Source organism: Lonchura striata, chromosome Z (genome assembly GCF_046129695.1).
Source record: "Lonchura striata isolate bLonStr1 chromosome Z, bLonStr1.mat, whole genome shotgun sequence".
NCBI lineage: Eukaryota > Metazoa > Chordata > Aves > Passeriformes > Estrildidae > Lonchura > Lonchura striata.
In genome coordinates, this window is record NC_134642.1 from 1,206,100 (window position 1) to 1,224,719 (window position 18,620).

At 46.9% G+C, this 18,620-nt stretch overlaps 1 protein-coding gene across 1 annotated transcript; it reads right to left on the bottom strand.

Annotated features, from left to right (window-relative positions):
* Positions 1 to 1,097: 1,097 nt before the first annotated feature.
* LOC110481543 (tetraspanin-36) lies at positions 1,098 to 18,393 on the bottom strand. Its single transcript, XM_021550245.2, has 7 exons — positions 18,277 to 18,393; positions 6,281 to 6,472; positions 4,535 to 4,609; positions 4,001 to 4,096; positions 3,264 to 3,416; positions 2,229 to 2,312; positions 1,098 to 1,404 (listed from the first exon to the last, which is right to left on the bottom strand). The coding sequence occupies exons 1-7, from the start codon at positions 18,334 to 18,336 to the stop codon at positions 1,333 to 1,335; spliced, it is 732 nt and encodes a 243-aa protein (XP_021405920.2). The 5' UTR covers positions 18,337 to 18,393; the 3' UTR covers positions 1,098 to 1,332.
* Positions 18,394 to 18,620: the final 227 nt, after the last annotated feature.

An 18,620-nucleotide genomic window follows, 5' to 3' on the forward strand; every position in this document is an offset into this window, starting at 1 on the left:
GGCGGAAGGAAGGCGGAATGGCTGAGGGGAGCCAGGCGGGATCTCTCTGAGCGCCCCGCTCCGGTTCCGCCCCTGAGGACTTCACTCCCTCCAGGGAATTACTACAGCATCCAACAACTGCCGACGCACTATTTATTACTTGGTCGTATAAATTCAGTTTATTTCAGCGTTTAACAGAAGACAAAGCCCTCAGTAAAAACTCATTTTTCAACATACACATGCTCACGCTGGTGTGTCCCCTATAGGATATCATCACCCATCACATTTTTTCTCATGGGAAAGGGACAGAGATAATTCAACACTTTACACTGATCCCAAGCTAATTTTTTTTTCACTTATTAGCTACAAATATAAAAGTTTATTTTGTTAAGGACAGGCTGCTTATATCTCCAAGGAAGGAATCAGCAGAATCTCTGTTGCTTTTTCACAATTCCCTGACACATAAAAGCTCACAGCTCCCTCTTTATCCCCAAAATCCTGAAGAGCTTATAACACACAAACGAGTTGAAGGACTGTGTTAACGCAGGAATGCAATCCAGTCTGTGTCCAGTAGAATTAAGGAGAACAGAAAATGCAAAAGCAGCACTAGGACAGGTTATTGAAACTGCTTTGTAAAAGAATACATCTTAATATTTTAGCAGAGAAGCGTGGTCAGGGTGGAAATGTGGCACTAATTCCGCCAGGCAAACCACAGAAAAAGGAGGAAGAAAATGTTCGAAAGCCCTGCTTCATAAGGAATTTTTAATGTCAATAATTAAGAGATTAAAAACAAACCAAAGAGAGAGTTCTGAGCCCAAAACCTGGGGTTTTTCATGTTTGTTAGCTGCTCCAAACAACCACACAAATGCCTGTTCTAGACTTGAAGCGTGGGGTTGTCTTGCGCTAACAACCTCTGCAGTAAACAGAATTATAACGTATGACATAAGAAAAGGGGAAAAACCCTGAAACTGCACAATCCGATACAGAAAAAAAAAAACATAGTACAGATCCCCATGCCTATGAAGAGTATATAAACCTGGCACTCAGAAGTTTCTTTTGTTGTTTAAACCACACCATGGGAATGATGTGACGTTTGTGCAGGCAGCTGAAACCCCTCCTGTGGTCTCCACCAGTTTATTGATTAAAAGATAAAGTTTCTGCTGCATGTTTTTGGGGCAGAGGAAAAAAGGTCAGAAGAAAGTTTCTTTCTGGAGCCTACTACACCACCCAGTGCTACCCGTAGTCACAGGTCCAAACTTAGCATAACGTTTCAGAAAGCTGTGGTATGATCACAAATCAGTTTCATCATCAGGAAGCAAGAATGTTCTTTTCAGTTTATTAAGCAAACACCACTTAGTAAAGAGGCTGATATCCACTTTCTTCTTTCTTGCAAGTAAGCACACAGATGCTCAGCATGCCGAAGAACTGGAAAAGAGGGAGTGCACAAGGGACTTAGTCCTGCTGTGTTTCTGTTTCAGTTGTCAGATTAAACACCTACACAGTGGATGACTTCACCGTATGAAAAAAAAAACTAATTTAAAAATACATCTACAGAAAGTGTTATTTTTGCATACCAATTCCCAGTAATAGATCTGTCTGGAGTGCTTCCTCTCTGGTTTGTTCCATTAATTAATACAGTCTCATTAATTACTAGCTATCTCGCCATGGGGAAAATTTCAGTGAAAGGCTAGGATTGTTCTGGGATAAAATGAGTTCTCCAAACTATTTAAGCACATTTTTGGACAAGGAGTGACAGGAGTGGCTTCCCACCAGGAAGGGCAGGGATGGATGGGATATTTGGAAGGAATTGCTGGCTGGGAGGGTGGGCAGCCCTGGCCCAGGGTGCCCAGAGCAGCTGTGGCTGTCCCTGGATCCCTGGCAGTGTCCAAGGCCAGACTGGATGGGGCTTGGAGGAGGTGGAAGGTGTCCCTGCCCATGGTGGGGGGTGGGACTGGATGGGCTTTAAGGTCCCTTAAGAACTAAACGATCCTGGGATTCTGTGACTATGATAAAATGGATTCCACACTGAATTTCCAGCCCAAATCCCCTACTGTCTTTCGAATCCCTCCCATCATTGTGAGGCAGATGAAACAGAGACAGCTGGAAAAATACCAGCGAGGAACATAGGACTGAGTCTATTTCAGAGGCAGAAGAAAGCTGTAGGGCTGTTGGGATAATGAAGATGAAAAAGACCCGAAAGCCAAGGGGAAACTACTATTTTCCATGAGGGAAGAGACAGGAGCATTTACCTTTACAATGGCAAACCCCAGGATTACCAGCATGGCATAGCTGATAACGCTCTGCAGCCCAGTCTCCACCTCCTGTGCACAGCCCTGCCACGAAAGAGAGAGGTAGAAACATGTTAAAAGGTGTTCACCCAGCTGGAAGTTTTTATTATTTCCCCCCCCAGCTCTCCCAAGGAAGCAGGGCCTGGTAAGGCCTGCATAATCAGCGCTGCAGATCTGAGGAACTCCATTCTTGTCTTCCAGACCTGATGGCTTATTTCCTCCTGCATGAGGAGAGGCACTGAGAAAATGGCATTAACTGAATTGCTGCATCTGAATTTCCTCTAGCTCAGGTCATTTAAACAAGAGCCCTAGAGCCAGAATGGCCATCCATGGTATCTATAGAAGTCAATTTAGGGGCTTATGCCCCAGACTAGACAACCTGGTATGGAGTTAATTGAATCACAGAATGGTTTGGGTTGGAAGGGACTTTATAAATATCATTCAGTTCCATCCCCTGCCATGGGCAAGGACACCTTCCACTATCCCAGGCTGCTCCAAGCCCTGTCCAACCTGGCCTTGGGCACTTCCAGGGATCCACAGGCAGCCACAGCTCCTGTGGGCAACCTGTGCCAGAGCCTCCCCATCCTCATATCTGACCTACACTGATCGTCCTCTAGCTTAAAAACATTACTCCTTGTCGTTTTGCAACAGGCCCTGTTAAAATGTTTGACCTCATCTTCCTTACAGGCAACTTTTAGGCCCTGGCAGGGGCTCTGAGCTCTCCCTGGAGCTTCTCTTGTGCAAGGGAACAGCCCCAGCTCTGCCAGGCTGGCTCCAGAGCAGAGGGGCTCCAGCCCTCTGAGCATCGTCATCCTCCAGATTCAGCGTGGTCAATCCCAGAGGAGTCTGTTCCCCTGCCCCAGATCAGTTTAAACAGCTACAGCTGTAGGCATATCCCTGAACTCTGCCAGGTGTGCTTCCCTCCACGGTTCCACCTGGCTGAAAAATGAACATGGCCTAACTGAACATGGCCCAAACCAAGCCCCTCATCCTCACCCGTGTGTTGAGTTCCTGCGGCTGATCCAGGCGCCCGGTGCAGTTCCTGGCCTCTTGCTGGCAGCAGCTCAGGGGGACACTCTGGTTCCCAGTGGAATTAAACCACTGGGTGGTCGTCCAGTCACTGTAGTTCTTAACCCCGCAGCAGTGAAGCTACCAAACACAGAACAGTGACACAGCAGTTATGTTGCACAGCGTTATACATACGTATTACTAGTTACATTATATATATATATATAATATATGTATATGTGAATGCTCGTGGTGAGTTAAGAGGCAGAGCTGCCAGTAGTTTGCAGCAGATTTACAAGCGGCAGTGCTTCAGGAAAACAGTCACAGATGTAATAAATCAATCTCCTTCACAGATTATGACATCCCTCTTAGTTTATTCTTTGTGAAAGCTCCAACAGGAAGGTGACGAGTTGCGGGGTAGAGTCTTCCATCATCTCACTATTTTTATGGTGCGGTGTTCTCAGCAGCAGTTATTCATAGGGACTTATTTGCTGTGATGCAAATGTCACTCACATCAGCCACATCCCTCACTACATAATTTCACATCCATAGCCTGAACACGCCTCTTCAAAATGAGGGGCATCCTCAGCTGCCTTGGAGAATTGGATGCTAAACACAGAGCCAAGTTCCAAGCTCCACTCATCCTCTCCCCTTCTTTCCCAGCTTAAATTCCTTGTTTAGGACCCAACTCTTCTTTTCCAAACAATGCTTAAATATTTTCTTACCCGTCTTTGCAAGTAATCCACAACTGTAGACTCTGGGTCTCTGCCATCATACTTCTCAAAGACTGAGCGCATTGTACCTTGCACATCTGATTTTACCTGTTTAGAGAGAGAAAAACAATGCAGACGGTTTTAGTGTGAGAGCTGAAAATTTCAACTGGTGGAAACTGCAGAAGATCTGTATCCCAAATAAGTAGGGGGAAAAAAATAAGAAATAAGAAAAAATCAAGCAATGTTTAAGACAAAATTCAGGTGGCACTTAAGCAGAATCATGTTCCTGGGTTGTTGCCCTTGATGGAAAAGCCCTCCTTTGGGAGCATCAGCAACTTTTTAATCCAACTCAGAGACTGTTATGATATCTGCCAGGTACTTTATATATTCACCGTATTCCAAAGACATCCCCATTCCCATTTGCTCTGCAGGTTGCAGGACAGGGGATGAAGTAAAAAAAAAAAAAAGATAAATTGGAATGAGTAAGCAATGTGAAATGTATTCTTTACTTTTATGTTGGGACAGAGATGTTAATTCTTAATTTACCTTTTCCCTGTAAACAAATCCCAAGACAAAAGCGGACACTTCTGCAATGAAGATAATCAGGATAATGGCCAAGAACTGAAAATAAAAAAGAGAGACAATAAGAAAGACTCGCCCAGCACTTGAACTCAACTGCACAATAGACTTCACATTAATTTACAGCAGTAAGTGATCATTATCTCTTATTGCCTCTCCAATCAAAATAGTTCCCAGAAGATAATTTAGGATAGAAGAAGCTGTGGCTGCCTCACCCCTAGAATTGTTCAAGGCCAGGTTGGACAGGGTTTGGAGCAACATGGCTGGTGCAGTGGAAGCTGTTCCTGCCCATGAAAAAGGGGTTGGAACCGGATAATCTTTAAGGTCCTTTGCAACCCAAACATTTTGGGGATTACTGTGCATGTCTGGGATGATGACTGTGGCTCCACAGGCTCTGTGCCTGATCCTGAACACTGCCACGATGTGACCTGAGCCTAGCGAACACTTGACAAGGTGGATGTCAAAGGGGAGAGCGCACAGATAAACCAGCAGCTGAGTTAGGTACACCGTGCACTGCTTGTTGGGCTCACACTGCCTTCAGGACATGAGTCTGGGCATGAAGCTACTCTAGGTGAACCTTTCTGGATTTTTAAAAGTAAATCTGCGAGCAGTCAAGGCATGCTTTCACCACTCAGAGGACTGAAGTCAGCAGAAAAATGGATACACATCTGGTTTTCTTGCTTAGAAACTCGTATTTCCATCTGTTCCTTCACCACCTCACTCCTCAAAACTCAGAGGAAAACAGTGTCCCCCAGAGCTATTGCCAGCAAGAGACCAAGAACTGCACCAGGCACCTGGATCAGCCACAGGAACTCAACACATGGGTTGAGTTGAGGGGCTCGGTTTGGGCCATGTTCAGAGGACTGGAGTCAGCAGAAAAATGGATGTGCATCTGGTCTGCTTGCTTAGAAACTCATATTTCCGCCACCTCACTCCTCAAAACTTGCTGCTCCCCACACTCATCTTCTCTTAGCTAGCTGAGGCAGATCACAGCATCTCAGCCATAGGTGAATGTCCTAGGCTGATGTTATGGTGTCTGAATCCCCGATGTGTGTTCTGTTTATGTTTGATATGTTCTGTGCTTTCAGAACTGACTCTGAAAGTGAAGGTTTGTTTTGCCTTGTTATCAGCCTGTTCACCTCCCCCCATGGTCTGCTGTCTAGAAGAGGCCAGTGCTGGCTGGCTTGCTTTTGCTTGCTTGCTTGCTTTGCTTGCTCTTGCTCCTGCTTCTGCCTTTGCTTTTGCTTTGACTAAGCAGTCAAATTTTTTCCCTGGACTGTTTTTTTCCTTTCCCTTTCCTGAATACCATCCAACCTGCTCCGGACTGGGACTTGGGAAACACCCAGAGCCTGTGCTTTTTGATCTGCAGCAGCCATCCCCAGTGCCCAAAGCAATCCCCAGCGTCCAGACCTGGGAGACCACCCCCAGGAAAGACTCTCTGGATTTGTTAATCTCTTCAGAGTGGTGAAAGGGTTTTGTTGTCATCCGGTGTTGCTCATTTTTTGGTGCTGGGGGAGTGTTTTTTCCCACTTCTCTCCAAGAAAATTCTTCCCGAACCAGGTGGGTGGGGAGGTGCCGTGGGGGTTTGTTTCCTTCCAGAGGTTTTCTCCCAAATTTGCCCTAAACTAGGACAGCGACTCGCACAAGCAAGCAGTGCTTCAGCACTGCGTATCACCACGACCTTTCCCTTTGCTGCACCTCGGTGACACTCACCAGCCCCAGGCCCACCCGGGACTCGCGGAAAGTGGCGCAGCAGCCGATCAGCCCGATGATGAACATCACCAAGGCCACACAAATGATGATCACAGCCGGCAGCAGGGCGTACTTGTCCTGCAGAAAGCTGTCGTAGCTCTTGTAGGTGTTGATGACGTACGCCCCAACATAGCTGAGGCCTGCAGCTGCCGCCTGAAATGCAGTAAGGAAAAGTGATTAGCTGCTGTTTATTAAGCCTCTGACCTGGAAACTAATAATGGATTGTTTTCTTATAGTGATTTTAGAAATAATGGCTACAGCGTGCAAAGAACTAGTGGAAAAGAACACTGAGTCTGAAACTATTACCTAATCTAGGCATTCAAACTTGAACACAGAGAAGACAAAATTCACTGTGTCACTCCCCTGCTAATAAGGCACCACGGGAGCTGAGCTGAAAGGATGGTGTCTATAGAACTGCATCAGTGTCTTTGCAGAATGCCAAGCTCACGCTACATCCCACCCAAGGCTGCATTAGTAGGAATCAGATCACCACAGGGTTGATTTTTTTTTTGTTTGTTGAGAAAAACTCATCCTTCGCATTCTCATTAACCACTAAGGCAGACACAAATGTACCTAGTCTCAACAAAACAGTCCCTCCTTTTCCTGAAGGAAACAGCTTTCTACAACCTCTAAAATAATCTCTCTCCCAGAAGGATGTTTTGTCTTTTGAGGCTAAGGCAGAGCGCACCAGTGGCAGCTGCCCTGGAGACCAAAGACTTTTGCCCACTGGACTGGGTATAGCCCTGGAAACAACACCAAAAGACTCAGCCATTTTGTGCCCTTACTGATGGCACAAAAAAAAAAAATCTCTCAGGAGTCAGGATGGCTCATCCACCCTCTGTAATCCTGCAGCATGAGGAAAATTAAGCACACTCCATATTCACATTCTGGAAACTTAAGGGAAACCAGCTGGTTTGTTTTCAACAGGTCACAGCAGGATTTCATCACGCAGCCTTGGAGCAGTTTGTTACCTCCCCAGCACTGTACATTTTAATTAATCAAACACTCCTCATGCTGGAGCTAGGACTTGCTAATTCCTTGACCTTGTTTGGCTCTTTCCCCTCCAGCCAGGTCTGCTGCCTGCCTTTCAATTACCTCCGAGTGCAGGAACATCATTTGTTTCAGACAGCTCCCATCCCATAATCTCACATTCCTGGATGCTGTCTGTACCCCAGAATTACTGGGGCTAGATGCACCAGGTGATGAAGCCAGACATTTAGTACAGGACCTGAAAGATCCCAGGGCTTACATACAGCAGGTTCTCTACAAAGTGGGATATCAGGAAAAGGAATAGGATCACCAATTCTCAACAGGTTATTTGTTTTTCTTTTCCACATGCACTGGGTTTTCAGATATGCTAATGATTAAACTGGTTGCTAAAGCTTCCTTTCATTTTTCCTCTCATTGAGGAAAATCTGTTTCCTATTTCCCCATCTACCAGTGTAGGGTGACTGTAGCTTTTTCCTGCCACCCCTTTTTAGGGATTCAGGGAAAGGATGAGACTACTTTATCTCAAAGGGCACCACTACCTTCTCACTTCACCACAGGAGTGAGGAGTTGAGGAGGAGTAACCTCACCTTCTGTTCCTGAACCAAAAGGGAGACAGGAAAAGTCCTTGGAATGGCAGCAGCAGTAAAGCGTCTCAGCAACGGGCCCCCAGCTGGGTAATAATCAATGTATTCACACAAGGCCGATTATTTTAGTTTATTAAGAAATTTATTAATTTCTTTTTTATACCCTAGTTTGCTACAGGTGGAATTGACTGGTCCTCCATTCAAAACACCATCACCACTGGCTAATTAAGAAACCGCCCTTTGGTAAACAAATCTCATAACACATTGCACATGTTCACAATACCAGGTGCAGCAAGTGAAGATAAGAATTGTTCCTCACTCGTGCCTCTGATCTTCTCACAACCTTTCCCAGGCATCATTCTGGGCAAGTTGTTTGTCCCTGTGGTCAGAGAGCTGCTGCCACAGTAAAGGTGGAGGTGGGGGACACACCACCTCCATCCTCCTTTGCCTTCAGTTGCACAAAAAGAAGGAAGGTGCATGACTCAGAAAGTGTATCCTGTATTTCTGGCCTGGAATGCTGGATGCACGTGTCTGTAGGGGCAAGCAAAGTCATGCCAGGGCCTCACCACCACCGCAGGGAATGATTCCTTCCCAATATCTCATCTCACCCCACCCTCTGGCAGTGGGAAGCCGTTCCCTCTTGTCCTGTCAATCCAGTGTCTTTTCCAAAGTCCCTCTCCACCATGGTGGAGAAACATTCTCCATTTTTCATCCATATCCCAATTTTCATCCATTTCCAGTGCGCTCAACAGGCAAAGGAAGCAGCACAAGACATGCTGAAGATCAATGCTTTCTTAGCTGTGGGGAGCCAAGAAAAACCTTGCTGCAAGTAAAAGACTGCCACAAATGAAGGAAAAAAATGAATAAATTATTAAGCCAATTCACAAAAGGCCCCTAAAGCCAGGACCAGCAAAGCTCCAAGACAAGCCAGAAGGTCTAGGGTTAAGTTCAAGGACATCAAATATAAAGCACTTTCACAGTGGGTTTTATTGCAATACTCAGGATTGCCTTGTTTCTGGTCAGAGACAAAGCACAACCAACAAAAAATCTACTAAAATTTCCTAACTTCTGCTTCCAAGCAGAAAAAGGAAGTGTAATGACACAACACCAGAAGTCTTTGGGAAAAGACTTAAAGGAAGATGACCACAGATACTGCCACAACATCACACATGAATTTTAATTCAGTGGGAAGAATCCGGAAGCCTTGAAGAGCAGGGTCACTTAGGAATGGAAGCATCACAGCTAATGACCTCTTCCCTGATTTTTCAAGGTGAGTCCCAGAGACGAGTTTTGAAAGCAAAGATGAAAAATACTTCAGAGCTTAAATCCAAACTCTTCCCTTAAGCCTTTCCAGAATTTAAGGCAAATTCAAAATCAAAATGGAGGGATTTTTTTCACCTCAACATCACACAGCCTACAGCCCATTCCTAGATCTAAGATGAAGATGTACTTCTCTAGAAGGACAAGTCCTTTGCCTTGCAAAAGATGGATCTCAAAGTTTGTTTGATTAGGTTTCTGCTGGATCTCAATAAATAAACAATCCCACAAACACACAGACCAGTCTGAGCAATTACTTTTGAGGAGGAATAGATCAAATACCTCCTTTTCCACGATTAGTCAACCACCTCCACAAACCCATCTAAAATTACACACGAGTATGCTAGGATTATGCCAAAAAACACACTTTTTGTCACACTTTTTGTCAGTCTCCTGCTTGTCAGCGTGCTTGCAGCCAGCCAGTGCCCAGCAGGCTCCCAGGGCGCGGGCACAAACCCCGGCAGGGCAGCCCAGGGTGACTCAAGGAGGATGGGGGAGAAACATCTCCCCTGGGCCACCCACAGCCAGCACAACACCCACCCCTGACCTGTCCTGCCCACGCACACTGACTCACCAGGCCACCAGGAAACCGCTGCTGCTGCTTCACAGTGCTGGTGACTTCCTTAAGACATGATGGCAAGATGAGGCCAAAGGAAATTTTGTAAGAAAACCCCTTTTCACAGCTGGGCAACGGAGCCGCAGCCGCCTCGGCTGCCTCACCCTTCAAGGACCTAGTGCCAGAATCACTCCATTTTTCATATCCCACGCCCTTGACAGAAAGCAGAAAAACTACTGGAGCGTGAAAAAGTGAACTCCTCGGGGCTGAGTGAGAAGAAAGCCAAGCTGTGACAGTCACCAGATTTTCCCAGGCAGAGGTTTGGGCAGGGCCTGAGCTCACCAAGCCCTTCCACGCTTAGCTGAGCCAGGGAAGCTGGTGCACAGAGGACAAACACAATAAGGGGATCTCCCAGTCACAAAACACACGCAGAGCACCGTGAATACTCACTCCTGCCCAAGAAACAGAACCCTGGACTGTCTGACTGACGCAGAGCAGGACAGCTGCTGGAAAACACTGATTTTATGTATTTTTTAAAAATGCAACAAGCCTCTTAACTTCGTGTTCCACTGTTTTTATGTGCTCATGACCAAAAGCCCCTATCTTTTTCAGGAGGCTTATAGCCATGCAAATACTTCATGCCACTTAATCACAGACACAGAAGGGGCTGCTTAAATCTTCCTTTATACCACTGCTCTGAAATATATGCAAATTATATATATATATATATATATAAAATCTTTCCTTTGTATCAGTGAAGCAGAACAGGTGCTTTTCCACCTTTACTTCTCTGTTTTCATAAGCCAAGCTTATGTGACGGCTGAGAACAGAGGTTACTGTTCGTTCACAGTTATCAGCACAGGCTTCTTTGTCCCCTGCCAAACCCAGATAAGGCACAGCAAAGGAGCAAACTACCAACTATGATGTTAAAAGGCAGAGTCTGCTGCTTGGAGGATTTGGGGCAGTTTTTAAAATGTTTCCTCCAGCATCCTCCCATTTCAGAGTGTTGATTTTATGACTCGATCTGTTACTGTAAACTGGTGTGAGACTTTCATTTGAAAAGGCAGGAAAATTAAAAATACAGAGTAACAAAGCTGTAGTGTTAAAAGGAGAAGCTTAAGGACACGGTGAATTCCGAATTCACCCCATGAGTCCAGCAAGATGCAGCCTCTATACAGTAAAAAATCGAGGGTGTGAGACCTACAGACATTTCTCCTTTGTCCAATGGGACTTTCCCAGGGCCAGCACTAATATCCATAACAGCACAAAACTCAGGCTGGCTGGACTTTTCCCTGTCTCATTAACTTCCTATGAGCAAAGACAGGTAAGAGAAAGAATACAATTTTTCATTACACAGTAAGAGCAGCTGTCTTCTACAGCAAACTACTGCAAATACAAACTGGATGAACTATGAATATCCACACAAACCCTTTCTGAACCACTGCCACCTAACTCATCATTAGACAGTCAGCTCACAGAGCTGCCAGAGTTAATTTTAAGGCTCAAATCCCACTTTTTTACCAGTATCTTTGCATAGTCAGATGCAAATTATTACATCAATTATTCTTCAATTATTAGTTGCCAATTCCAGTTATTACTATTGTGCTGCCCCCATGTCTCTCATATCTAGAATCAGCCTCCAGCAACACTGGTCTCAGTTACAGCTGCCCATCCTTTCCTTAACACAGAAGACACTCCATGTCTTTTTTTTGTTTGGCTTTTTTTTTCTGTGTACAAGAAGTGCTTTTTATTTACCTTGACACATAAATCTTCTGCTTGAAAGGTTTTGCACATTTCCTCCATAAATAACGTATTTTATTACCCAACAGCCAGCTTGCATAGCAAAGAAAATCACTATCTAGCTCCCTTGCTGATTTATTGTACTACAAGATTTATTCTTCCCATTCACTGCCACGGTTTCAAGTCCTCCCTGGCTGCTGCACTACCCCATTTTCAGGGAGGCAACAGGTTTTCTAGGGACTTTAGGGGAAAAGAAAGGCATTGAGCATTTTTCAGAAAGCTTTCCTCACTTTATCCTCATTTTAAGCAGTTTAAAGCTCCCTTGTCCCACATGGACCAGGCACTTCCCAGGGCTGAGGGTCTCCCTTAGCCTGAGGCAAAGCTGGTTTGGAGCAGCAATGAGAGTGACCCCAGCTCAGCACCTCCCATCCCACCTGCACAATTTTCTCTCCATTTTCCATCCTGGATTTAGAACTCTGCCAGCTGGTAGGGAACTCCTGGCTTCAGCTACCGTTTCCTACCCTGCTTATTGGTATTAATTTCTCTAAATCATAAATCAGGTAATGTCACATTTGTGTTCTCTGGCTTCACCCAGGACAGTGTGTGATTGTGCTTCGTCACTCTCACTGTGAAAAAGGTTTGTGATGTTCAGAGGGACCATCCTGTGCCTCAGCTTGTGCTCACTGGCCCTGTCAGCATCATATGGGCAAGCCCAGGCTCCGAGGAGCAAGCAAAACTGCTGCTCTGGGCACCCTGTGCCAGGGCCTGCCCACCCTCCCAGCCAGCAATTCCCAATTCCCAATCTCCCATCTGTGCCTGCCCTCTGGCAGTGGGAGCCATTCCCTGTGTGCTGTCCCTGCCTGCCTTGTCCCCAGTCCCTGTGCAGCTCTCCTGGAGCCCCTTGAGGCCCTGGCAGGGGCTCTGAGCTCTCCCTGGAGCTTCTCTTGTGCAGGGGAACAGCCCCAGCTCTGCCAGGCTGGCTCCAGAGCAGAGGGGCTCCAGCCTGGCAGCAGCTCCGTGGCCTCCTCTGGGCTGGCTCCAGCAGCTCCACGTCCTTGTGCTGCTGGAGCAGGGCTGGGGCAGGATTGGGTCTCCTGTTAGCCACAAACCCGCTGTGTTCCCTCATATCTTCACATTGTGAAAACACTGATTTACAAAATAATAAAAAATACTGAACTCAGCACCCTGGCTTTGGATTGGAGCAAAAAGCACCAAAGCTGTGAGCTCCCACCAGGCTGTCCTCTATTCCAGCAGCACCAACAGCCCCAGGAGAGAATTCCTGCCAATCTCATGCCAGTCATTGCCCTCAAACTAAAGCCTTCCAACCAGTTTCCTCACATGAGCTTACAGAGGTGGGACAGAACCCAGACAACTGTTCTGAGCCAGGGTACACCAGGGCACAGCAGACTCACCAAGCTCTGCTACACGTCAATATTCAGCTGGGATGTATGACTGCAGGGCATGCTTCAGCCTGCCTTCCAAACACACCTCAGGGTGCTTGCTGGCTATGGTGGGAAGCACTTGCTTTTTCCTTTTCTTCCTCAATTTAAAACAATGAGCAGCTGCCAAAATGCTCTGAAAACCTGTATCTCTCTCTTCAGGAGAAAAAATCCCCAAACCAACATTTTCCTGCAGTTTACATGCTGCAAAACCACACACTCAGAGGGGATTCTGGGTGTAGTGGGCTTGTTTTCAAGCTATATTAAGTAAATGTCCACCTTAGGAGTTGTTTTAGCACACTGCTTTCTGTTCCCCAAGCCTAGTTTCAGTGTTATTTTCCCATCCCTAAAAGCCAGCACATACCTGGCACAAATGGTGGGATGTCCTCACAGAGACACTGTACAGCAGTGCAAAGCCAGGAATCCTGCCCCAATTCCTACAACTTTTAATGCTTAAACCCCTGCCTTGGGGATAGGGTTAATCACAATCACAGAGGCAACAGGACCAGGAGGAGGAGAAACCCATTTTCACTTGTCAGAACCCCCATTTTCACTCGTATTCTCCCCAAACACACAGACTGCAGGGCATGAGTGTGCATGGAGTGTAACTTCAGCTGAGCATGGATTGATTTATCAGCCAGTGCCAGGCTGTTTTGGATCGGAGCAGCCTGTCTGGACACAAACCACCCTGTAGTTCAATATTTGTTTTCAGAACCACCGCAATTTCTCAGTCAGCTGTTCCAGGCTCAGACACTGGACGCTGCAACTAAACCAAAGTGCACCTAAATCACAGCAGAGCTAATCCTAAATCTTGCTAAAGAGGTACTAAAATGGGACCTCTTGAGCCCCTGTAATTACCACATGCGCTTCCACAACGTGGAACCACAGAATCCCAGAAGGGTTTGGGTGGGAAGGACCTGTAAAGATCACCCAGTCCCATGCCCTGCCATGGGCAGGGACACCTTCCACTGTCCCAGGTTGCTCCAAGTACTGTCCAACCTAGTATGGAACACTTCTGTTTCTCTGGGTAACCTACAGAGTGCCTCACCACCCTCACAGGAACAATTCCTTCCCAATACCTACCCTGAATTTCCCCTCTTTTCAGTGAGAAGCCATTCTCCCATCACTACAGCTGCTGATGAAGAATTCCCCTTGCAGCCTCCGTCAGATGTTGAAGGCTGTTATGTGGTCTCCACACGACTTCCTCATCCCCAGGCTGATCACCCCCACCTTCTCAGCCTGCTAACCTCTGGTTTTGGTGACCTGCACACTGGGAGACCTTCAAAGAGACCGAAGTGCCTTTAGGGATGGATACAGAGCCTGGCCATCCAACAGGTCCTTTCACTGCCACAGGAACTGTCTGGCTGAGGCTGTTTCCCTAAATCTGCATCACTGTCCCAACACTTCCCCTCTGCTGACCACACAGCACCAGCACCTTCATTTTAATTTAGTCCGTGAGGCCCCTATGCAATACAGCAGAGCCCATTTTCCTGAAAGGCAGTTCAGTTCCTCTTCCTGATTTTGGGCTGAGTAATTTCAAACAAGGAGCAACTTTACCCTTTCAGGGCATGCTCAAAAGGATCACAGCCAAGCGCCCAGGCATCAGCCCCATCCTGTGACCTGCATCATGTGGCTGCTCTGCCCTCAGCATTCAGAGATGAGCTAGAAATCATAGAATGGCTGGGGCTGGAAGGGACCTTAAAAATCACCGTGGTTCCAGCTCCCAAGGAACCCACCACCTTCCCCTCCCCTTCCTCAATGAAATCTTTGCCATTCAATACATTGTTCATTAAAAGCATCCAGATTTCTCTCTGACTGAGGCTTCAGAGTAAGCATTCCCAAAGTACTCTTTACTGGAATGAGTGATTTCTAACCATTCACACATGCAGAAATTTTTCCTGTCCGTAAGTTTATACCTCCAAATCACCAAAAATTATTTAAAATGAACCACAGCAATATAGTGATTCCCTGAGCAACCTGGTCTAATGCAAGGTGTTCCTGCCCATGACAGGGGGCTGCACTTCTTGTCAGCAGATCAAATGCTGCTCTCTCAAATCTCCTGGTCCTGCTAAAGCCCCCTGGGCAGGAACTTGTCCTTATGCTCCTCCCTGCTGTTGGGCAAGTAAAGCAAGGAGGCTGGGGAATGCCCACCTCTGCTTAAAAGTGAATGGGAAATGTGGGCAAGCAGGATTTCCACTGCAGGAACACCTAAGGTAGCCCTTTGGTGATGAATCAGAACATCTTGCCTTGGAGGGGACCCACAAGGATGGTGGAAGTCCATCTCCTAATCCCCAGGACCACCAGTGGATGCCAAATCCCCTCTGAAGGCAGAGAGCTGCTTAGTGACAATGAAGCTGAAGGTGAGCAGGGACAAGGTGCTGGATGCTTTGAGGTTAGAAGTGACCTGGAAAGTGTTTACTGCACATTATACAGAAATACTGGAGCACAAAGCTTCCAGCTAATTTTAACATTCTCAGTTTCTTCCTTTGGACAAGGAAGTGAATCCCAGCATTTCACCTCTCTCCTTCAAAAAGATCATCACATCCCACCCAGCGAAGTCCCCTCAAAAGACATTGCCAAGAACATCATGGTCTGCTCTGACCCTTCCTGTCTGCTCTTTTAGGTCCCATGAGATAAACCTGAATAAAACAAGATAAAACCTGAGATAAACCAGTCTTCACCTGGAGCAGGCCAGCACCCACTCACCAAAACAACCACTCACTCACACCTAGTTGGTAGGTGCTAAAGAGCAGGAGACGAGGTGGGAAGAACTCCCACAGCCTGAAGCACCACCCGTGGTAACCTAATAATTAAATAATCTTTAATCACCGAGTTTCTGGGGGGAATTATGCATAAATCCCTCACCCGCAGAATGACCTGCACATACAATGCTGAGCCTGATGCTTAGGAGAAAAGCTGTTTTTTCACCTCATTTAGAAAGCCCGATTTGTCATTGTGGAAGATCTGACTTCCTTCACTCTGCACGATAACGATCAGAAATCCAAAAGAGGATTTTTTTGCCTTTTTAGGATATTCTTGAGTAATAACTTCTGTCAAAGAACCACATCTGCACCATCTGCTGACTATGCAGGTGGTGAATTATTTTCCATAATCACTTCTGAGCTGGGAAAAATCTGCAGCGAGCAGTGTCTGGACATGAATTACTCCTTGGAGAAGGGCTCTGATGTTCTTTGCAAATCCTGTTTTCACAATCATCTGAAGCCTTGTACTTACAGAGCCCTGAGTGTTAGAAATGTTCTGAGGGAGTATAAAAGAATCAGTCCCTCCATCTCCACCCTCCTAAACCAGAATTCCAGGTTCTGCAGTTCTGCTGCTGGAATGCGATCACCACACGTAATGGTGGCAGCAGCATCTAAATGCCACAGGTACTGGGCTGCACTGCTCTTACTGGGATGATAAATAACCCAAAAGATCTGGGTCACCCCAAATTCAGAGGGCAGAGATGTGCACAAGGATCATTACTGACAGTCCACAGAAGCAGATGACCAGTCACGAGTACAGAGTGCTCCTACAGCAGAAGGAAAAGCACCAGTGACATTTCTAGGAGGATGTAAGGCTCTTGCTTCATTTTCAAAAAGCCAAGCCATGATGCCAAACTGAGGTACGCCTGATCTGAGGTTTTCCACATACAAACAGAGAGATGCTGCAATGTTTCGCTGTGGATACTTCAAAATAAAATTTAAAAAAAAAAAAACAAACTAAAACCAAAAGAAAATCACCACAAACCAAGCAGACATATGAGATCGTGTCAGCTGGTGTGCAGCAGTGACTCGGCCTGCAGCTCCCTTTGTGCCAGCGGTTCAGGATTTACGTGGAGCACACGCAGCAATAAATTGTGCCGGGTCTCCATAGAGGAGGCAGAGGATGGAGGGGACGAGCTCCCCACCACAGCCAGCAGCAAGTCATGTTTTTACAAAACGGCACCACACCCCACGAGGCCCCAGGGATCAATTAGAGCAGTATTCCATCTTTTGCTTTATTTTTTTCTCTCCTCATGTCTCTGTTTGGAAAACTCTGGTTCTTCTCTTGAGGAAGAGCCCCTGCAACACCCAGAGCAAGGGCCACTGCCATGCTGAGCCCAACTCCAGGCCCTGGCTGTCGCCGGCAGGTTGGAGCATCCCTGGAAAAGCCCCGTCTGGAGAACATCCAGGTGCTACAAAGCAGCCGCGAAGCCCCATCGCAGAGCCCGACACACCCCAGGTCTGGCACGGCCCTTCCCCGAGCGCAGCACACAACTCCCAGGGCGGTCCGTGGTGATGGTGGGGGCTTTCCAAACTTCCCCATGCAGGGGGAATGCCGAGCCTGCTTACCAGAACAATCCCCAGATTTCCAACAACCACAAGGCTGCCACAAGCCTCCGATACCGACACCCCCAAACCAGCGCGAGTTAGGCTACAAAGCATACAAACCACCCTCATTTTCTCACTTGCTTGTAAATAATTACCACGGATTTGGAAAGCCGTAACTGTGCCAAGGACATAGCTGGAACAAAGTCCTCAGCAGTTTTCCTCCCCAAAAGTCTCCTCACCCCAAATACGGAGCAGAGCCCTTGTAGAACACCCTCGCCGTGCGGCTCTGTTTGCTTCAGATCACAAAACGTGGCTCTAGACTGCCTTAACTAAAAACACTACTAAAAAAAATGTACTAAAAACTACACTACATTAAAAACATGAGTACTGCATTAGAAACAGGAGTACTGCATTAGAAACGTGAGTACTACATTGAAAACGTGGGTACTACATTAAAAACCTGAGTACTACGCTAAAAACATGAGTACTACGTTAAAAATATGAGTACTACGCTAAAAACATGAGTACTGCATTAAAAACATGAGTACTGCATTAGAAACATGAGTACTACATTAAAAACATGAGTACTGCATTAAAAACATGAGTACTACGCTAAAAACATGAGCACTACGTTAAAAATATGAGCACTACATTAAAAACATGGGTACTACATTAGAAACATGAATACTACATTAGAAACATGAGTACTACATTAAAAAAATGAGTACTACATTAGAAACATTAATACTACATTAACAACATGAGTACTACATTAGAAACATGAGTGCTACATTAAAAACACTCCACGAAGAAAAAGAAAAACGAACAAAAAAAAGCAACAAGCTCTGACCTTATTATTTTTTCCCTTAGAAACTCAACCCCCTAAACCTCCCCGCTCTTTAAAAACACGAAATTAGGCGTTGCTGCAGAAAAGTGCGAGCGCACAGCTGAGCCCAGTGCCCGGACACGTCCCGCAGCAGCCCAGCAGCGTGTCCCCGTCCCCACGGCATCCCCACGGTACCCAGAAGGCGAGGCTGAGCAGCAGCAGCACGGTCTTGGAGGTGATGACTCCGCAGTCCATGTCCGCGCAGCTCTGGGGCTGTGCCGCCGCTCCGCGCCCGGCTCCCCCGGGACCTCCCTGCCCTGCCCGCCCACCCACGGGACCTCCGTGCCCTGCCCACCCACCTCCGGGACCTCCCTGCCCTGCCCACCCACCCACGGGACCTCCCTGCCCTGCCCACCCACCCACCCACCCACCCACGGGACCTCCCTGCCCTGCCCGCCCACCCACGGGACGTCCCTGCCCTGCCCGCCCACCCACGGGACGTCCCTGCCCTGCCCGCCCACCCACGGGACGTCCCTGCC